At 57.0% G+C, this 21,779-nt stretch overlaps 1 protein-coding gene across 4 annotated transcripts in view; it reads right to left on the bottom strand.

Moving 5' to 3' along the window:
* MYO5B (myosin VB) overlaps positions 1–21,779 on the bottom strand; it is a 324,299-nt gene that overhangs the window by 64,212 nt on the left and 238,308 nt on the right. For all 4 annotated transcript variants that reach the window (XM_070050187.1, XM_070050184.1, XM_070050188.1 and 1 more), the window contains exons 18-21: positions 9,415–9,526; positions 5,669–5,880; positions 3,694–3,850; positions 2,164–2,403 (exon numbers count right to left, since the gene is read on the bottom strand). In XM_070050187.1, coding sequence (XP_069906288.1) covers positions 2,164–2,403; positions 3,694–3,850; positions 5,669–5,880; positions 9,415–9,526 — 721 coding nt within the window. The remainder of the gene's footprint in view (positions 1–2,163; positions 2,404–3,693; positions 3,851–5,668; positions 5,881–9,414; positions 9,527–21,779) is intronic.

The raw sequence follows: 21,779 nt of genomic DNA, 5'->3' as shown, positions 1-21,779 counted from the left end.
TGATTTATTTTTATCCTCTCAAGGCAACTTTGGGAACCATCAATGTCAATGCAGAGCCCAACGGCTGGAAACCCAGGGTCAGCATGGCCGGCGGCTCCTAGGGCTCCTGGCAGGGGCTGGGGTCGGAGGCCGCTTGTCTGGAACGTTACCTGATGACATCTGACCATGCAGTGCCCTTTCTGGCCATCCACCAGCAACCACACAGTACTAACCACACCATGGTGTTTTTGGGTTTGCGTAGAACAGCCAGTGCCGGACCCACCCTCCTCCTCTGCACTCTCTGTCCCTCGGAGCAGGTGGGCCTCCCTCCCTGACCTGGGGCATCACCGCAGGCGGACAGGGCACAGGGACTGAGTGTGTTCTCCCCTGGGCTGGGGCTTTCTGTCTTGCATCCCCGTGAAGCAGCCCAGGCAAACAAGGCATCCTGCAGGACTCGCCCAGAGAGGAGACAGCCAGGGTGACAGTCACCGTGCAGAAAGCCTGCTGTGCGTCAGGAGGGGGAAGCAGGGGCCTCCTGCTGCCGTCCGTGCACTGCTCCTGGGATCTTGTTCAGGGCAGCCCATCCAGGTACAAGGTGGCTCATTTACTGCTCTTCCCAGGTGGGGTCACAAGCAGCTTAAAAACCACCCCCCAGTGCAGAACAGGCTGTCAAAACACTGGCCTCCAAGGCCATGCCTGGTGGCCCCAACTCTAACTCCTTCTCTTTCTCGCCACTCCCCTCCCATCTCAGGAGCCATCGGGAACCTGCTGGGGCACTGCAGAACCATTTAGGGTCCTGGGGTCACCATAACACCCGACATGAGCCAAGGAACCACAAATCTACTTTAGACCCTGGGAACCCAAGTCACAGGAAAGAAGGCATTGGCCATGGCTGGGTTAAAACAAGCACCCCTCCCACCGCCACTGTGGCTGTGGGGTCAGACCCAGGTTCTAGCACTTTCTAACCTTGACCCTGGAAAGGAACTTACTGTGCTTGACCCAGAGTTTCCTCAGCTATGAGAGCACCCCCACGGCGTCGTGAGGACCAAGCGAGGCAGCAGAAAAGCACTGATCGTGGGGCTTGGTGCCAGGCAGGTGCTCAGAAACAAGAGGGGACCGGAAGCTGCTGGCCTCACTGGCACACGAGTCTGCCCTTGAAAGACAGCACCCAACCATGCCAAAGCCACTGTGTGCACTGGAACCGTCAGGTTCTGCAGAGGATGAGGGATGGCCACCGGCCCCCCAGGGGGGCACAAGGACATGGGCACCCACTTGTGTGAACCAACAGGCCTGTGCTTATGTGAATTCCGTGTAGTAATCTGTCCCCTCCCCGAGTGGAAACTCAGAGGACAAATGCCCCGACTCAATAGTACTGGTAACGTTTTTCTACTGCATCCCAGGGCCTTCCAATGTGTTAGAGCATTCAGTTTTCTTATAGCCCCATTGTAGAGACAGGAAAACTGAGGCTCAGAGTGGTTAAGTCACCCACTCAACTTTCAAGCAGCAGAGCTGAACCTGAATGGCACTAATTCAGCAGTGAATGCCATTTCCAGCACCCAGTGGGACAGAGAGGCAGCAGGCAGAGTGGTGATGGGCACGGGCTCTGGAGCCAGCAGCCAGGGCCCCACCACTGTCACCTGCATGTGACTCTGTTATGGGGAGCAGACAACCTACCACGGGCAGAGCGCTAGCTCCGTGCCCTCCATCAGCACCAAAGGGCAAGGCTTGGGCACTGCACCAGCTCCCCGTCACTGCCATAACCGATGGCCTCAGCCTACTATCTTGCACATCTGGGTCAGACGTCCAGGTGGGGTCAGCAGGGCTTGTTCATTCTCGAGGCTCTGGGTACCTTTCCCAGCTTCCACAGGTGCCTGCACACCCGCAAAACTCTGCCTACCCCTGCCCCTCCAGCCTCGTCAGGAGGAGCCCCGTGATGACATCAGGCCCACCAGGGCTGTCCTCTCCTCTTGTGACACTTAATCAGAGTCCCCGGTACCACGGGAGGTTACACCCCCCATCCCCCCCAGGGACTGGGGACTGCATCACTAGGGGGCACTTTTCTGCCTATGCGGTCAGCAACTGTCTCACCATCAGTCTCTGGCAGGTGCAGCGCCCCAGGAAGCCGTGAGTCTCTCTCGGCCATGCCCGGGCGCTGCGCCCCGGGGCAGAGCCCCTGCCGCTCACCTGGTCGTCGATCTTCCGCTGCAGCTGCACCACCTTGTTCTCCATGCCCACGTTGAGCCGCTTCAGGTGCTCCGCCGAGCGAGCCTCGATCTTGAGGGCCTTCAGCTCCCGCTTGGCCTTGAGCCTCCGGAAGGCACACTGCATGACGATGGCCGCGGCCCGCAGCTGCAGGAAACGCCTGCGCGCCCTCCAGCCTCGCACGTGCTTCTGGATGACGGTGGCCTTGTGCTCCATGAGGACCTGGCAGGGGACAGGCACACCCCCCCACCTCCATGAGTTTGCATCATGGGATGGGGCAGGGGGAGCCTCTGTGACTGCTGGAAGGCCTGGGGAACCAAGGGCAGCCTTGATCTTAGGAGGTACACAGTGCACCTGCCCCGGAGACTTGAGGCTTTGAGGGCTGCTTGCTTAAGGCACAGATTTTAACTCGGCTCTGCAACCCACAAGCCCACAGGGACTCGACTCAAATTTTCCAGCTCTGTTTTACTGGTTAAGGAGCCACCATCCGAAACTCTCAATGATGAGGGGCCTATGGACCACCCAGTTGTTCTCCTCCCATTTAACAGCTGTGGACGCCATCCAGGGGCTGGAGAGCTGGAAGATGAAGTGGTTTGTCCTGTGAGAGGCCACAATGAGTTCCTGGTTTACTATGATGAACTGAGCTTCCAATTCCCTGGGCTTCGGTTTTCCTAATTAACTACCACTAAGGGAAAGCATCATGGACGTTCTCCCCCCACTTCTCTGCTTAATAAATGCTCGTGGAGCAGAGTTAACAAGCAAGCACGCACAGATGGAACACGCCCAGTGCTGCAGCTGCCCGAGCCGGGAGTCCCACCTAGTGCCAGCGCCTCGCGTCTGCTGCCCCCTGCTGGCTGCCTCCAAACCTGCCCCTGTCTCTCAAGAGTTCACAGAGCCTTCTCCCACTGGCTGAATGTCTCCACGCACACACCAAATTAGTGATTGACTCCTGCTATTTAGAAAATCACATCTCTTACTGTAGAAGAGGAGGTTCGCTCAGAGAAACAAGACTTTGAGACATTCTCTCCCGATTCACTTTTCCATTCGGTGCTGTGCTCAGTGGTGTCTGTGTAACCTGGCCGTGCTGGCGTGTCCTGACAGAGGGCTCTCAGCCTCACCGGGACAACACCAAGAGCAACACCAGGCAGGAAGAAGTGGGGCGCCCTCCCTAACTCTCCTTGCCATGGGCCGGGATCCTCACCCAGCAAAGGGAGGGGCCAGGCCTGCTGACGGTCAGCGTCCCTTCCTGAACGCGCCCAAGACTGGGCCCTGCAGCTGCCTGACACGGGCCCCCAGGCAGATTCAGCTTCTGTGAGCCGCTCAGGTCTCCAGGGGGTACATGACGTCCACTCTTCCTCTCTTTGGGGCTTTGGAAAGAACCCATTGAGAGCAGAGCCGTGAAGTGCCTGGTGAGCTGGGAGTTCCCAACAAACGCCCACACCAGTGGCCGTGACCTGATGCAACCTAAAGCATGAACCAGCGGCCTGCAAGTCCCTCCTGGGGGCAGCTCACCTGGCGGTAGATTCTGCGCACGAACATGGCCCGAGCGAAGGCCTGGATGACGATGGCAGCCCTGCGCACACGCTGGTAGGCCAGGCGTGCCCTCCGCATGCGGTACTGTTTCTGCAGCACCACGGCCGCCCTGGTCCTCCGCAGGTGCTCGGCCAGCCTGGGGGAGCAGAAGGCAGCACAGGTCAGGCTGGCCCACAAGATGCAGAGTCGTCCACAGCGCACGCCCCTCCCTTTGGGGCACTGCCTGGACATCCCCAGGCCAAGACAACTCTTGCCACCCTCATCAAACCCAGTGATGGCTTGGGCACATGACACTTGGGCTCACTCCCTTTCCACAAGCTTCCATTCAGGGTGACCCTGCCCTCCTCCTCCGTGATCCTCATGCAACCACCTCATCCATGACTTCACCCTCGGCACTCCATGTCACCGTCCCTCTGAGCTGCGCCAGCGAGGCACCCTGCATCCGGCTCGGGCCTGGCCCAGCGGGTGCTGGCAACGTTTGCAGAATGACTGCAACCTTCCCGGGCCCACACCGCTGCCTCCCTGGCTCCTCACCCGCCCAGCCCTTTTCCTGAGGACGCCCTGGATGCGCACATTGCCTCCCCCTTTTGTTTCTGCAGTCCCTACCTCACCTCCCACGAGAGCCCGTCTGACACTTTCCGCCCATCCGAAGGCTCTGGTTTGGCTTCAAGTTCACTGCTCCAAGTGCTCAACTAGACTCAACGTGAAACGCCAGAAAGGACCTCAGAAGTCACTTTGTGCGGCCCAGAGGCAGTGACCCGCCCCGTGCACACACCGCCTGCTCGTTGAATGCACCTGCTTCATGCGCGGGCTCTGCTGATCTGCAGACAGCAAACTCCCCCCAGGGAGAACACGGGCCAGCACCGATTCGCAGCTCACTGCCAGCCTGGGAGACCAAGGCAGAGCCCCAGGCACAAGGGCCCGTGACTGCGATCTGACGAGTCGGCAAAGCCTGCCGGGAGTCACTCGGCGTGGACATCACCGCCAACGCTCCCCTCCTTCCTGCTGCTGTGCAGCTCATCTCGCAACAGCTCGCAGGTGGCTGCTGGCGTCTGTCCTCTCTGCTCTTGCTTGCATAAACAGCTATGGCCAGCACACGAGGGCTCGAGGAGGGCAGCGCTCTAACGTTAGGACACAGGGCACCTGCTCTGGGCTTGGAGCCTGGGGGCTCTCTTGTTCTTGCTTTTTATTTCTCGCAGAGATGACCAAGCTGCCACTCGTGAACCTCAACTTACCAATGGGAGACTTCATGGTGGTTATGGTCATGTCTCCAAGGAAATTCTCCTCCCTGGGGACAGCACTGACCTTGAATCAGGACTCAGCCCAGCTCACATAACTGCTGGAAAGGCCCGGGGGGGGGGGGCATCTCACCAGGGGCTGTGTCCCCTATACCTGCGTCGGCGGGCACGGCTGCAGCCGCCCTAGCATGTCATCAGCCTGGACGCAGTGGTGGAGAGCGCTCCCCTGGGTGGCACCGTGCTGGCAGGTGAGCCTGCCTGGTGCCTCATTCCAGGTTGCTGCTTCTGCTTTGACAGGTCATCCTCCCTGTGCTGGAATGGCACAACAGCCCCTAAGGGGGACCTTGGTTCCCAGCTCCAGGGGCTTCTGAAATGCGTGCACAAGCCGTTAGGCTGAGCGCCCATGAGCTGCGACGTGAAGGCCGCATCTGAACCTTTTCCTAGGAGAGCTTTCCTCCCCTTGCACCCCCATGAGCTTTGGGGTTCAGGCAAAGGCCATATGGCAAAATCAGCTGGTCCTAGCTTGGTGCAGGTGGCATGGGGACAGACGGGGCACTGGAGTCCTGGGAAGTAGACCTGCTCCCTAAGGCGAGGAGGGCAGCTACGGGATGGGCAGGGACAAGACACCACAGGGCCTGGAGGCAGCCACTCTAACCATGGGGGTAAGAGCAGCCGTGCCCGTCTCCCTACCCCAGCCACTCCCCACCAGGGCTCACCTGCGGGCCAGGTATCCTCGGCAGTACCTCTGCAGGGTCAAGGTTGCCCCCTTCAGCCTGCGGTATTTCACCTTCTGCAGCCAGCCACGGACGGTTTTCTGGATCATGATGGTGGCTGCCCGGAACTTGTCAGCTCGCAGCTTCTCCAGGTAGGCCACCTGGCCTGCCCGAAAGAAGATCTTGGTGCGGCCGAACTGGAACTTGTCGGGATCCTTCACAAGGCAGGGAGTCGCCGGTGAGCAGCGAGGCCACGCGCCCCACACCACCCCGGGATAGAAGCCCTTGCCCGATTCCACAGGCCGCTCCCCTGCAGACACAGGTGAGCCCCGAGTATTCAGTTAACAGACACCAAACCCCCTCCCGGGTGGCAGGCTCTGGGCTTCGCTGTCTAGACATGGTAGGGAACAAGACACCTGCTCTCAAGGAACCAGCACTATGGCGAGGGCAGGCAGACAAGTGCACGACACTACACTCTCCGGTGAGGATGGGGACCAGGAGGCAGGGGAGGCGAGACTAAGGCAGGTGCCACTGTCAAGGTGACATCTGAGCACAGACCTGAGTGAACCGAAGGAGGCAAGCGTGGAAACACAAGGGGAGGAGCCTCAGAACAGCAGGTGCCAATGCCCTGCGGTGGCAACAAGCTGGGCGTGACCCAGGGGTGGAGACCCAGGACGGCCGGCTACGAGGAACAGAAGGCGGGTGGTGGAGCCGCCGGTCGCCAGGGGCCTTGAAAGCTGCAGCGCAAAGTCAGGATGGGAGTGACAGCAAAGCTGGGAGCAAGGGAATGACCCGATCTGGTCTACACTTTTTAAAAAGGACTCCTTATGCTATGGAAAACAGCGTGGAGACTCTTTAAAAACCTAGAGACAGAACTGACATGTGACCCAGAAATCCCACTATGGGGTATACGTGCAAAACAGTCACTGAGTCAGAGGCCTGGTCTGTGTGTGTAACAGCCAACACATAGAATCCACCATGGTGTCCATCATCAGATGAACAGGTGGAGAAAATGCAGCATGTATGTGTACCTGTGTATATACGTGTATACACTCATACAATGGATTCTATTCGGTCATAAAAGAGAAAATGAAGCTCTGTCATTTGCAGCAAAATGGGTGGAACTGGGAGACATTGTATTCAGGGAAGTAAGCCAGACAGAGAGAGAAGACGGCATGTTCTTCCTCATGTGTGGAAGCTGAAAAAAGCCACAAACCACAATCTGAACCAGGACGGTCATTACTAGAGGCTGTGGAGTGACCGAGTTCCTCCAGCTGCCCAGCTCAGCGCCATGAGCGGAGTTCACAAGGACCGGGTGTGCGTCTATCAGTGAATGGAAGGGGCCTCCATGTTCCACATGCAAAGGGGAGTGGGCATCACGCCACTCTGATCACCACACGTGGCACACATGTACCAAAAGGTCACACGGTAGCCCATAAACATGTACAGCTATTAATTAAAAAAACAACTATCCTCAAATGATCACATAGCGGCCCACACAGTAACAGATGGCAATCAACCTCCCACCCCAAAAAAGTATTACAGGAGGTTTCTCTGCACCTGCAATCACAGCCTGAGCTGCACCTGCTACAGCGAAGTCAGCCCACTCTTCCTGCTGGGACAGAACACTGGGACAGCCCATCCACGGCGGCGGAAAGCTCTCTCTACACCAACGGCCACTTAGCTGGCTCGCTGGCGGGGCCACACGTTTTCAGAGACTAATTGTGCACAGTTAGACTGCATTGGTGGGCATGGTTTCTGAGTCCACTGCGAAGGCTTAGACAGCCTGCTCATCAGTGGGAGGAAGGGCAGCCGTGCCCAGTAGGCCCCACATATGGGTGCATCAGAGGCCCAGCACTTGGCCCTGCCAGCTGAGGCAGTGGGTAACGCGGGTGGAAGGTGACCCCCGCAGTCTGACCTGGGTCCCTCTACCGTATCTGCTGCTTGGAAGTAGAGGTTCTGCTATTAACCTCAGAGAAGTGCGGCACAGGACGAGCCCCAGAAGGCAGCCACAGGGTACAGCGGGCTGTGCACAGGCCCGGGCCGCACACCAGGCAGCCAGCTCCCAGGAGCAGTGAGGACTAGCTCGCCTGGTGCCTCCTCTTCACCGAGAGCAGCCGCACATGAGCAGATTTCTCTTCTCACCCATGAGAAACGCTATGCTAAGATGTGGACCCTGACAGGTGAACCACGCAAAAATCTCAACCACCCGGAGTGCAACTAACTAACCACAAGCCTCGATTATCCAGACCATCGCCCCACTGTGAGAAAAAACAGAGGGGGTGGGGGGAGTGAGGCAAGGGGCTCCCCATTGTTTAAAGGGAGCTTTAAAACTACATATGCAGCTGGTGCCATGGCTCACTAGGCTAATCCTCCGCCTTACGGCGCCGGCACACCGGGTTCTAGTCCCGGTTGCCCCTCTTCCAGGCCAGCTCTCTGCTGTGGCCCGGGAGTGCAGTGGAGGATGGCCCAAGTGCTTGGGCCCTGCACCCCATGGGAGACCAGGAGAAGGACCTGGCTCCTGCCTTCGGATCAGCGCAGTGCACCGGCTGCAGCGCGCTGGCCGCGCTGGACGCACTGGCCATTGGAGGGTGAACCAACAGCAAAAAAGGAAGACCTTTCTCTCTGTCTCTCTCACTGTCCACTCTGCCTGTCAAAAAAAAAAAAAAAAAAAAAAAAACTACATATGCCTCGAGTGCACCATCTTGCACCGTCTACAGCCACAGATGTGAGCAGCTAAGATGGGCAGAAGACAAACCACCACCCAAACCCTGATTACTCACCAGGCAGCTATGTCTGGGTAGACTTTCCTGGCAAAGTCTCAGCTAAAATTTGAAATCCTTGAAGTAACTTTTTTTTTTTTTGACAGGCAGAGTGGACAGTGTGAGAGAGAGACAGAGAGAAAGGTCTTCCTTTACTGTTGGTTCACCCTCCAATGGCCACTGCAGCCAGCGTGCTGCGTCCGGCACACCGCACTGATCCAAAGCCAGGAGCCAGGTGCTTCTCCTGGTCTCCCATGCGGTGCAGGGCCCAAGCACTTGGGCCATCCTCCACTGCACTCGCGGGCCACAGCAGAGAGCTGGACTGGAAGAGGGGCAACCGAGCCAGAATCCGGCACCCCAACCGGGACTAGAACCCGGTGTGCCGGCGCCGCAGGCAGAGGATTAGCCTATTTTTGAGCCATGGCGCCGGCCTGAAGTAACTCTTACATCACCTTCCCCAAAGGATGACTTTTGCTATGACCTAGTCCCTTGAGACAGTGACAGCCATCTGCTACAGTCGCTGAGCTCCGGCAGCTATGGAAGCACTTGAGGACCTGCCTCTCCCAAAAGGCCCCCAACAGCTCTGCTTTTATAGCTCTGCCAGGTGAGATTCCAGCGTAAACCTGCTGTGTTATTTAAACTGTGGAAACGAGCAGAGCCTCAGGCTGGGTGTGCAAACAGGCAAGACCCCAGCAGTGCAGCCATTTGCCCCTCTGCCGACTTCCGGGCTATGCTTGGGCTCCGGAGGTCAGGCAGGCTGAGCTATGGAGGCCCTGGGGAGTCTGGGAGCTCCTGGGACAGCGGCGTGCAGCCACCCCAGCGAGCTGCATGAAGAATTCCATCTCCTGCAGGTGCAGAGTGCTCTGGCGGGTTTAGTAAGGGATGTGGGGAAACGGGGAATAGCTCAGAGGTTCAACGGGCAGAACACTACCACCACCACCACCACCACCACTGCCGCCGCCGCCTCCCACAGCCCACCCCTCGCACCTTAAGGAGGTCCTGCAGGACAGCCTTGCAGACGGCCTTCTTGTCCGTGTTGGCCAGCTCCCTCTTCGCGACCAGCACCCGGTACCGGTTGAAGAAGTCGTGGTAGGCCCACCTGCAGGGAAAGCAAAGGGGCGACAGGTGACACCCTGCTGGGGAGGGGGAAGGTCTACTGGGAGCCTCCGCAGGCTTGTATCAGGCAGGAGTCCTTCTCAGAATGGAACAAACAGCCCCAGGGGCATCCTGTTCTCCCTACAGGCCTCCCCGAGTCCCAGGGTGCTGCGCATGCCTGCAGGTGCCACCGGAGGACCCAGGGAGAAGTGGATCCCGAGGCACCACCCAGAGAAGGGGCCAGGGTCTCCACCCAAGCATGCGGAGTTCTCTCTACCGCTGCTGAAGCCGCCAGGGCCTTCCCTGGAGAGCAGCTTTGCTTTTCAGAGTGTGTGTGTGTAATTTGAAAGAGTTACACACAGAGAGAAGGAGATGCAGAGAGGAGGAGAGGGAGATAGAGAGGTCTACCATCTACTGTTTTCACTCCCCAGATGGCTGCAACAGCCAGAGCTCTGAAGCCAGGAGCTTCCCCCAGATCTCCCATGCGGGTGCAGGGGCCCAAGGACTTGGGCCATCCTCTACTGCTTTCCCAGGCCATAGAGTGCTGGATAGGAAGTGGAGCAGCTGGGATTCAAATCAGCAGCCATATGGGATGACGGTACTGCAAGCAGCAGCTTTAAACACTACATCACAACGCTGGCCCCTTCAGTGGTTTTTTTTTTTTTTTGACAGGCAGAGTGGACAGTGAGAGAGAGAGAGAGACAGAGAGAAAGGTCTTCCTTTGCTGTTGGTTCACCCTCCAATGGCCGCTGCGGCCGGCGCACCGCGCTGATCCAATGGCAGGAGCCAGGAGCCAGGTGCTTTTCCTGGTCTCCCATGCGGTGCAGGGCCCATGCACCTGGGCCATCCTCCACTGCACTCCCTGGCCACAGCAGGGAGCTGGCCTGGAAGAGGGGCAACTGGGACAGAATCCGGCGCCCCAACTGGGACTAGAATCCGGTGTGCCGGCGCCGCTAGGCGGAGGATTAGCCTAGTGAGCTGCGGCGCTGGCCCCCTTCAGTGTTTTTAAGACTTATTCCTTTATTTGAGAGGCAGAGTGACACAGAGAAAGGGGCAAACAGAAAGATCTTCCATCTTGTTCCCTCCCCAAATGGCTGTAATGGCTGGAAGCCAGGAACTTTGTCTGGGTCTCTCACATGGGTGACAGGGACCCAAATACTTGGGCATCTTTTGTTCCTTTCCCAGGCACGTTAGCAGGGAACTGGACTGGAAGTGGAGCAGCTGGGACTTGAACCAGCACTCTGATCTGGGATGCCAGCATTGCAGGCAGCAGCATAACCCACTGTGCCTCAATGCTGGTACGTTTTCTTCTTTCGGAATGAATACTGCTCATTGTAAACTTTTTTTAATGCCAAAAAGAACACATTAGCAAATAACACATGGTCATATCCTAGCCCCCAGATGACACTGTTCAGATCTGGGTACAATTTAGAAGGAACCATTTTCCCCAAAGGTTCATGATCTTCTCTGACCATGAGAGTAACCAGGCCCACTGGAGGGACAACACCAGCACATGGGAACACATGGCCCCATCCCCCAGGGAATGCAGCTCGGCTTACGGAGGGGTCCTGGCCTGTGAGGAGGTCTCTACTTAAGCAAACGGGCAAATTCCCCGCTTTCCAGGCAGGTCTACCCCTTCCTCACTCCCTTGACGCTCCCAGATTCCCGGCTCAATTTTGAGATGTTCACACACTCCCCACAGTGTCTCAGGCTGTGAGGCAGCACAATCCCTACCCCAACGAGGCTGAACTTCCAACCTAAACCCCTGTGAAGGTCACGTCAGCCTGGCCCCCCGGGGCCGAGGGCCACAGCCTGCTCCAGCTCCTGCTGCCCAAGGCCACGAGGCAGTGCACACATGCCACCTTCAGGGTCCACACTCGGCAGCGCTCACTGGGATATGGCTTAGGGGCTGGGTCGAGACCGTGCACCTTCTACTCCCCCCGCACCGTGGCCTCACAAGGGCTCCATGGCCTCAGTGCAGAGGAATGGGCCGGACCCCTCCTCCGGGAGCTCTGTGCTTTCTAAGAGTCCTTCAGGAATCTTCTCCCGGAAGCAGCGAGGGCCGAGGAGCGTGAGGCAGCCCTGGTGATGGAAGGGACACCCCGTGCGTGGGCAGCAGGTTCTCCAGAGGTGAGGGCCCGACCTGGAACCCCACAACCTATACCCCAGGCCTGGGGGTGCCTGGGACCATCCCCTCCCTGCTCCTCGGGCGAGCAGAGCAAGCCTGAGCGCCTGGCCCTCTTCCCGTCCCCGCTTCCCCACCAACCTCTCGGTTTGGTGGCAGACACAGGGCCTCTGAGAAACGATGAGGCTTAAAGCCAAACAGCAGAGCGACGCTCTCCCTTCTTCCTTATCTCTATGTAAAGTGGCTGGTTGGAGGTTACCAAGCCTTTCCCTCCACCAAGTTTTTAACTTAAAAATAACAGCTTCACTAAGGCATAACTCACATGCCATAGTTCACTTTCCAAGCAGGCATCTCAATCGTTCTTACTGTTTGCCAAGTCGTGTGACCATCCTCCAGCAGGACATTCCAGAACATTCTCGGCACCCCCAAAGGAAACCCCACAGGCATAGGCACTCACACCTCACTCTGCCCTCCTTGCTGACCCTGGTAACTACTCATCTCCTCTATGCCTCCGCCTAAGTGGTCTGTCTGCCGCAAAGCTGTCAGCCCAGGAGAACAAGTGCATGTGCCCTGCTCCACAAGCTCCTGGGCAGTGGGGACCCCCTTGGGGAGGTGGGGTGGGGGTGCCTGCAGCTCACCTAGCTGACGCCTTTTCTGCCCCTCCAGCTGTAGAGTGGGTGTGACCCAGACCGCAGAATTACTGGTCAGCCCTAGCAGGCAGCTTTACAAATGGGAGCAGCTCAGGTCACTTGCCGGGCTAAATGCTGCTTTAATGATTTTAATCACACACAATCAATGGCAGGGAAGCTCCATGCCCAGATAGATCCTTGATGGACTGAATCCCAGAGGCCTGGGAAAGAGCCAGAGATGGCGACCTACAATCAGATGTGCAGGGTCTTCTAGGTATGTGCCCATGCTGCCGAATTTCCCCAGGGTCTTCCTGCCCCAGTCCCCAAGCCTTCAACACAGATCCACCCGTTCTACCCACACTCCCAAGTAGCGCGAGATGGAGCTGAGGAAGACGCAAGTGGAGCAATGCCCAGAGAAGGGGCTGCTAAGCGTCTCCTCCCCGCTCCATGCCCAGCCGTCAACATCTGGCCTCGTGATGCGGTCTCCAGAGCCCCTCCTGGCAGGCGCCCCCCTCCCACGCAGCGACTGCGCACTTCTCACATTCGGCATTTGAGGTTATTTGCGTACTCACTCATCTTAATTCTCCCTATAAGTTTTTTTTTTTTTTTAAACTTAATTTTGTTTTTAAAGACTTTTTTTTTTTTGACAGGCAGAGTGGACAGTGAGAGAGACAGAGAGAAAGGTCTTCCTTTGCCGTTGGTTCACCCTCCAATGGCCGCCACAGCCAGCGCGCTGCGGCCAGCGCACCGCGCTGATCCGATGGCAGGAGCCAAGTACTTATCCTGGTCTCCCATGGGGTGCAGGGCCCAAGCACTTGGGCCATCCTCCACTGCACTCCCTGGCCACAGCAGAGAGCTGGCCTGGAAGAGGGGCAACCGGGACAGAATCCGGAGCCCCGACCGGGACTAGAACCCCGTGTGCCGGCGCTGCAAGGTGGAGGATTAGTCTAGTGAGCCATGGCGCCGGCCATTTCTCCCTATAAGTTTGTGATTTCACTGTGGAAATAATTAAAGCAGCATTTAGCTGGGTTGAAAACCTTAAATGTTTCTAATTTGAAAACCTTCCTGCTGACAGACCCGTAAGTCAAGGAGAGTCCAAGAATGGGGACAAGACTGCAAAGACCTTGCAGGCCAGCATGGGAAGGGCTCGGGGCATAGCATGCCCGATACAGAAGCCTGGATCGGACGCCAGCCAGCGGTGTCCAGCAGGGATGCCTCACCCCTCCCACCTGGGCAGTGGGAGTAGCATTGCCCAGCACACACACGGTCCTCCAGGGCTCGCAGCCGGGGAGGCCACGGCATGGAACTTCTGACAAGCTGCAAAGCTTCCAGGGATCTGCCTGACTCCCCCACGCACCCCTGCCCCAAGGAGAAGGTGCGGGAGAGGCCAAAGGTAGGAAAGGCTGCAGGGCTCCTGGGAGAAGGCAGACTCCCCACTGGGCAGCGGGACGGCTTGGGCGGGTGCTCTCCCAGAGACACAGGGTTAGCTACGGAAGTGCTGTGCTCAGAGCCCCTAACCGAGGCCTTTCACTTTCCCAGGGCCTCTGAGGCAAAGCTGCCTCCCTGTTCCCTCACAGCAGGGCCTCCAGAGACGCAGCGCAGTGCCAAGACGACGACTTTCGGATGTGACAGGGATCTTGAGATGCAAGTGGCCCAGACCCTGTCAAAATGGGAAGTCCCCTGGTGGGGACCACGGGCTGTCCAGGCATTTCCTGTGGCTGCCACAATGGAGTCTGTCTCTCCGGTGGCATCTGAGCAATTCCCAGTGAGCCTCACGTTACAGACCTGCTCAGACATGGGTCAGCTTCCCTGCTGGACCTGGGCCGCCTCTGGCCAGGGCTTCTCTTCCAACAGCTGTAAACCACCCAGCACTTGTCAACCAGTGCGGTATCTTCAGACCCGGTTTTAAGAACCGTATTTTCCTGATCATGCCAGTGGCTGAAACCCCCAGGGTCAACTGTTGCTGTTGACCAGTGTTGCTCCACAAGGGAGCTACTGGCCTTGGGGGCAGCAGCAGCACCACACAACACAGGACATCTGGCCTCTTCGGACCATCTTCCCACCCGCCCTGTTCCATTCACTAAGACATTTAAAAGGCACATTTAACACACTTGCAAAATGCTTTAAAACAGCCAACCTTGAGAACAAATGGAGACTACCACCTGCCTCTACAGCATGGCCCCTTCCCCGCTGGGCCAGGCCTCACCAGGTGACCCTGGAGACCCCTGTCCCACCCTCAGTTCTGCACTGCTGCTCACTGTCCCGGAGGTGTCTCTTTCCTAACCCCATTCCTGGCTGCTCGTCCATTCCTTTCTCTCCACCCACCTTAAGTCTGAGCCCAAGCCCAGCTCCTGTGCTCTGTGGAGTCTTAGCAATCCCAATCCCAATCCCAAGCTGCTCTCCCTGGATTCTGACTCCCATGCTGGGGGGCTTAGCTGAGTGCCCTGAACTTCGATGTCATGCTTCCTCTGCTAAAGGAATGTGCCTGTGGGCTGCTAGGGAGCAGGTGCCCTGACCTGGTCAAGTGGGCACAGCTGAGTATGGGAAAAGCCCAGCTCTGAGAGTGCTCCCTGGTAAGAACGGGGCAATCAGCGGCAGCAGCGAGGCCAGGATGGGATGAGCTGAGGCAAGCACTCAGCAGGGCCCACCCTGTGATGTGCTCCCCAGGGTCTCCAGGCAGCGAGCAGTGATAGAGCTGCTGGCAAGGGGAAGGAAACAGTCGCTGGGGTGGGGTGGGGTGGGGTGTGTGTGTGTGCACGTGAGCATTTTTGCCTGCCTCAACTCACAGCTGCAGCCCAACACTGGAATATTCTGCAGGACAGTAAAACCCGCATAGACGTCCCCAGGGGACTGGTGTGAACAGACCAGGTATTTCTGCCAAACTGGTAGCACTTCGTGCGGGGCGGTGGGAGGACTGGATCACACAAACCCAGAGAGTTCCTCTGGCAAGACCAAGGTGCCCGGCGCTAAGTCACATAACCTCCGAGACGTGAGACCGCAAAGGGGGGCCACCAAAGACAGCCCCCAGGAAAGCGGAGACTCAGAGCTGTCCAGGGCAGGATTCGGTGGGTCAGCCTGTGCTTCCAGACAGCCCACTGCGCCGCCATTCCTCTCAGGCTACAGACTCCTGGCATCCCAGCACGGAACGCAGGGATACGCTTCTAGCTCAGGAGCCTTGCCCCTCCCTGCAGTCTCCCGCATGGGAACAGAGAGCAGGAGTGGGCAGAGGTCTCACGCCAGGAGACCCGGCCGCCAGGGCCAGTGGTCGCTTCTCTGGGCAACTTTCACTACAGCCACCAAGCAACACATGCTCCTGCCCCTCCTCCTCCTCCTCCCATTAGGAGCAACAGTGGCAGAGAAATAAATGCTGTTGGCTAGCAAAGTTCCCTGCGCTGTCATGACAGACAAACCTTGGAAAGGGACGCAAGAGGCCCCAATCGGAGAAGAGACCAGCAGCTTCGAAACCCACGGGGTAGGTACCCTCAACCTGCTGGGAGCCTGGAAGGGCAGCCCCACCCCTCTGTGTCGGGAGGATGGATGAGATCACTGATCCTCTCTGGGCATGGTGCCCTCACCCACGAAACAGGTGACACCACCTATTCTGCCCACACCAACCGTCCACGTGGTCTTTTGGACAACTGGTGCTGGGACAGCTGGGGAACCACATAAAAAAGAACGAGGCTAGACCCCTACCCTTCCCATCACACACACAAATTAACTCAAAGTGGATGAAGGGCCTGCAACTGTGAAATTCTTAGAAGACAAGAGTCATGACTTTGTCACCTTGGAGCAGGCACTGGTTTCTCAGCTAAGAAGTGAGGGCACCAGAAGTCAAGGCTGCGAGACCATGAGGTCGAGAATCCTGACTGCACGGCTGTGCGTGACTCTCGCTCTGTGGGGAGTTTCAGAGCACGGGCATCGAGCACAATTAAGTATGCGAAGTGAGTTTCCTAGGGCCTCGGTCTTAGCTCCACAGTCTCATGCCATTTATTCCTCGTGGGGGTGGGGGCATGGATGCTGGGAGGGCAGGCACTACTCAGCTCTCATGAATACAGAGTGGAGAATGCAATCTAGGCAGAGACTTTGTCTTTGATATTAACACTGAACACTCACAAGCTCCCCCACCATGTGCTGGGCTAAGTAGTAAATTCTTCCCCATTCCTCAGGGACTCGAGGCTGCTGGGAACCCCTGGAGAGGGAGCCAGGCGACAGCAGATGCCCCAGCCCTGGGGGGAGCTGGAGCAGTGGCCGAGCTTCCCTGCCGGGACAGCTCATCCATCACCATGCTTTATGTACATCCCAGGGAACACATCTCTTAGCCACCGCACACAGCATTTCAATGGAACAACACATTTTCATTGAAAATCAGGCTCCCAGGGAGCCATAATTCTTAGGGAGAACAAAAGCAGACAGGTGTACTGAAGTCTGAGGGTGGAGCGAGGGAGCAGCTGGCACCACTGCTGGCCTGCCATTGTGCATTTGTTCCATTTGGGGGGCTGGGGGCTCTGGGCATGTTTTAACCTTGGTGGAGATGTGAGAATTCCCCTTCCAGGGCATCAGCAGGCTGGATGCAGGAACCGCCGGAGCCCCCTGCGTGGGCTCCAGGGGCAGCGCCTCGGGGATGGTGCAGCACAGCTCTGCAATCCCAGATGGCCCTCTGCCACATCCTGCCTCTGGCCACGTCCACGGGAGAGATGCAGGATGCTGCTGGAAGCCACAATTTCTTGTATCAAAGACGCCCATTCAACTTGCCTTCAGAAACCGCCACGCGAAGCCATGCAAAATGAGTGACAAGGGGACTCACTCTGCTGGGATGGATTTCCACAGCCAAGGGGGCACACTCTTTCTGCAGGCAACCCCCAGCCCATGGAGGTCCCACTTGTGGGCCCCTTACATCAGGGCAGCAAGGTGACCGCTTACCTGCCGCACGGAGCTGCCACACCCCATGCTTGTGGAGTGCTTCAACAGCTGTCACCTTGCTGGGCGCACAGCAACCCTAAACCTCAGCCCCTTTTCCCCAGGTACAGCGGACTACCCCCGCATCTCCCAAATTAGGCAGAAGCAAGGTTTTGTTTAGTGAGGTCACTCCAAATGGTTACCTTGGTCAGCAGGTGCGGAAGACTCAACAATGAGGCCCAGTCAGAAGATGGCCGGTGTGGCAGCTTTGTCCCACAGCCCTATCCCCTCACCACCGTCCTCCAAATAACATCACCTCCTACAGGTGCTTAGTTTGGTAGTGGTGAGAGAACACGATTATGATGTAATCATAACTGGCTGATTCAGCTCCACGTCAGTACTGAAAATAGGGCACAAAATCATGGTACCTCTTCCCAAAAGTTAATGTTTCAAGTGGCAGTCTGGGGAAGGAATACTCGCTTGGACCATCTAGCAAGACACAGTGGCCAGTGTCGTGGTGTAACAGGTTAAGCCATGGCCTGTGGTGCCAGCATCCCATGTGTGTGCCGGTTCAAGTCCTGGCTGCTCCACTTCTGGTCCAGCTCCCTGATCACGTGCCTGGGAAAGCAGCAGGTCAGGGCTCAAGTACTCAGGGCCCTGTTACCCACGTGGGAGACCTGGGAGCAGGTCCTGCCTTTGGCTTGGCCCAACTCTGGCCACTGCAGCCATATGGGGAATGAACCAACAAATGGAAGCTAACTCTGCCTTTCAAAATAATAAAACGTATCTTAAAATTCTTTTTAAAAAAATCTGCTACAGTGACAAATGGGAGGAGGATGCAGAGGACCCTGTTCTAGGTCTGAGCCCACACATTTAAACCCCAGCACTAGCAAACACTTCCTGTGATGCCAGAAATACATTTTGCCTTCCTTTCCACAATCCTCACAATCACAACACAAGGTATACACGCATCGTAATCACGTGCCGGGCAGAAGCCTGCAACAATAGGAGACAGGGAGGGACCCCCATCAGCCACCCGCAGGTCAGCGTGTTGCGGGCGCCTGACTCTGCAGACCACCCTGCCGGTGGCCAGGGAAGGAGCTCTGAGCCTCCGGGGAAGCCATTTTCCTTCCATGTGGCTGTAAAATCTTGGCAGGCGTGCATCCTCTCAGCCACCAAGGAAGAGGCAGCCTGCACGAGGACAGCGGCACACCAGGATCCAAGATGCTCCAACTGGGGGACGTGGCTGCCAAGCAGCTCTCTCCTCCCTGGTCCTCACTTCCGGTCCTGGGCATCACGCTGCTCCCCGGTGGGCAGCGTCCTCCTCGGTCTGCACTCAGCTCAAGTCTCTGCTCCTCGCGTACGTGCACCACAACCTCGCCTCTAGAAGCCTTACGCTTACATCCCTTCTCCTAGACTCTGAGTTCCTGGTGGGTGGGGCCGTGACTGACAGGTGTCATTCCCGCACAGCAGCCAGCACAGGGCTAAATGCTGGGGACAGGCTGACACAGAGGAGAAAGGTGAATGGGACAGAGGGACACTATGAGGGCAAGATGCTGTTCACACTGCACACTGAGGTCATGTGAGCCCCTCTCTCCCCTTTCTCTTTCCAGATCATTTCGTACGACAGTAGACCAACCACAGGGAGTGTGCACTGCACCTGCAGTCACTGATTTCACTGGGTGAGGCTGCGAGGAAGCTCCACCACCAAGTCAGAGGTGGCAGAGATGTGCACTGACCTCCAAGCCTGCAGCGAGGTCTATAGAGAACCAGGTCAGATTCCACGGGCTTCTCGCCTCTCCTTGATGCCTGCGGAGACGCCCTTGGAGGAACGCCCCCTGCAAGCCACTTCTGTTTTTTGAGATTTACTTATTTGAAAGGTACAGTTACAGGGAGAGAAGGACTGTTGGGGGTCGGGGGTAGAAATATCTTTCATCCATGGTTCACTTCCCAAATAACCAGCATGGTAACAGCTGGGCCAGGCTAAAGCCAAGAGCCATGAACTGCATCCAGGTCTCCCATGTGAGTGGCAGGGGCCCAAGTACTTGTGTCATCTTCCACTGCTTTCCTAGGTGCATTAGCAGGGAGCTGAATCAGAAGCAGAGCAGCCGGAACTCAAACCCGTGCTCATATGGGATGCCCACATTGTAGACAGTGGCTTACCTCGCTCAACCACAACCACGGCCCCACCTTCTATTATTAAAATAACTCATCCTGTTAGATGTTCTCGGTAAAACAGGTGGTTTCCAAAGCACTCAGATGGTCTCCAAGTCCCACCTGCCTCTGTACCTCATTGCCGCGGGCTTCCCTTGCTCCTTTCTCCAGTGTCCTGATGTGGTACTGATGTCCATGACTCCCGCTGACCAGCCCACCACCAGCACCAGTTGTCAATTATCCAGAGATGAGCACCTTGAGGTTCTCTGCTCCTCTCCAGGCCCCTGCACTGTGCAGCACAGGCACAGCTGAGAGGACCTGCAGCCCCCAAGTTTCCTGCACAATGACCTTGAACAGTTTAACACAGGGCATCATAGTTCCAGCTGGTTCTGGAAGACGACTTTTTTTTTTTTTTTGACAGGCAGAGTGGACAGAGAGAGAGAGACAGAGAGAAAGGTCTTCCTTTTGCCGTTGGTTCACCCCCCAATGGCCGCTGCGGCTGGCGTATCGTGCTGATCCGATGGCAGGAGCCAGGTGCTCCTCCTGGTCTCCCATGGGGTGCAGGGCCCAAGCACTTCGGCCATCCTCCACTGCACTCGTGGGCCACAGCAGAGAGCTGGCCTGGAAGAGGGGCAACCGAGACAGAATCCGGCACCCCGACCGGGACTAGAACCCAGTGTGCCAGCGCAGCAAGGTAGAGGATTAGCCTATTGAGCCACGGCGCCGGCCTAAGACTTAATTTTTAAACCTATCCAGATGCTTGGAGTGTCAAGAATTTCAGAACGCCCTTTCGGGGTGACCTCACGCACTAGGATTTCAGAAAAACAGGTAGAAATTCCTGGCATTGACATGCTCCACCCAGTTACAGTGATAGGGAAGCAGCTCCCTGCCCCTATCTGGAAGAATAGTCATTTCATTAAATATCCAAGTGGCCAGCACTGAGCTGATGGACCTTAGATTCATTATCTCATCCCTCACAACAACTGGAAAATAACTGATCATTCTACTTCACGACAAGGAAACTCAGGCTGAGAGATTAATCTACTTGCCTGGGTTCACCCAGCCAAGAAGTGTGGGAGCCAACACTTGACCCCAGGCCTGACTCCAAAGCTCGGTGGTTCAACCGCCAGCTCCTGCAGCCCAGGCCGTAAAAGGCGAGAGGATGGGGAATGGTGAGCTCCACCCTGCCCTCAGGGCTGGGCCAGCCCACGGGTGCAGAGAGGCATCTTCTCAGGAGCCCACCTTGCCGAACCTGTTTGCAGGCAGCACCTTCACGGATGCGAGCAGCCCGATGCTCACAACGGCAACAGAGCCCGGGCCGGAAAACAGGTGACCCAGTCGACCCGCCAGCTGGCCAGCGACGCTAGCTGCCACTTCCTTTGCTGGCTCCCCTTTGCGAAATCCATGTCTTGGGCCATAACTAGATCTGACAACACAGTCGTGCCTGGATCTGTCCACCACAAATTGCCCTTTATTTCCCAACCCAAGTGATTTCATTAAAGAACTATTTGACAACACACTGTGTTGACGTCCTGACCCATTAACGGGTTGCAACATAGGACTCTAGGAAATAGTGGACTACAGATAGGGAGCTAAAGAACCCCTTTCACAGCAGGCCGATCACCCTGGGAGTCCAGCAGATACAGAAGCCGGAGCAGGAACAGGACTGGAACCAGGTGCCCAGGGAGGACAGCTGCAAGACCAGTTGCTCAGCTGCCCGCTAAGATCCTCCTTCCAGGCCTAGTACTGAGCACAGGCGTGAGATCTGCACCCCCTGAGCTGGTCACAGGCCTGGAGAGGCCCTGGGAGGGTGAGACGCCAGTGGCTGAACCTCAGAACTGAGCTACCGCACCCCATGGCCTCGGCCCCATGACCCCATTAAAAGGCTGATGTCAGACACCTCTAGGCAAGACATCCATCTAGGCCTTCATCCCAGGACGAATGGCCGAGCTGCTGGCTCACTTTATCTCATTTCCTAAGCAGGAAGAGAAGTGGCTGGAAAGGAGACGGACACCAGCCTGGGATCTGGTCACACACAGAATCCTGAGCAATGCTTCAGCCGCTCGGGTGTGGTAGAAAAGTGGCAGCCGTACTTCCCAGGTCAGATGCAAATCCTAATTTAATCAACAACTTCCTTCCGAAGACTAACCACTGGGTACCGTTTATGGTCAAGCTGTTTATGGGCAATTATCCATTACACATGTACGATATGGTCCCTCCAGTGCAAGCCAAAGGGCAAGGTAGAGAGAAGGCAGGGAGGACAGGAGGCCTGTACCTGCCACTCCCCATCCTGGCTCCCTCTACCTCCCAACACAGACTTCTTAGAACAGAAGACCTTTTGTGGGCAGCACTGCAGGCCCTGGGCTGCTACACCACTCAGCTTTGCCCCGATCTACAGCACAGTCCGGCCCACAGGACTCCGGTACAGACTGTGATTGTGAGAGTTAGCAGGC

The sequence above is a fragment of the Oryctolagus cuniculus genome, chromosome 10 (assembly GCF_964237555.1).
Source record: "Oryctolagus cuniculus chromosome 10, mOryCun1.1, whole genome shotgun sequence".
Classification (NCBI taxonomy): domain Eukaryota; kingdom Metazoa; phylum Chordata; class Mammalia; order Lagomorpha; family Leporidae; genus Oryctolagus; species Oryctolagus cuniculus.
This window is presented reverse-complemented; position numbering and strand designations above follow the sequence as displayed.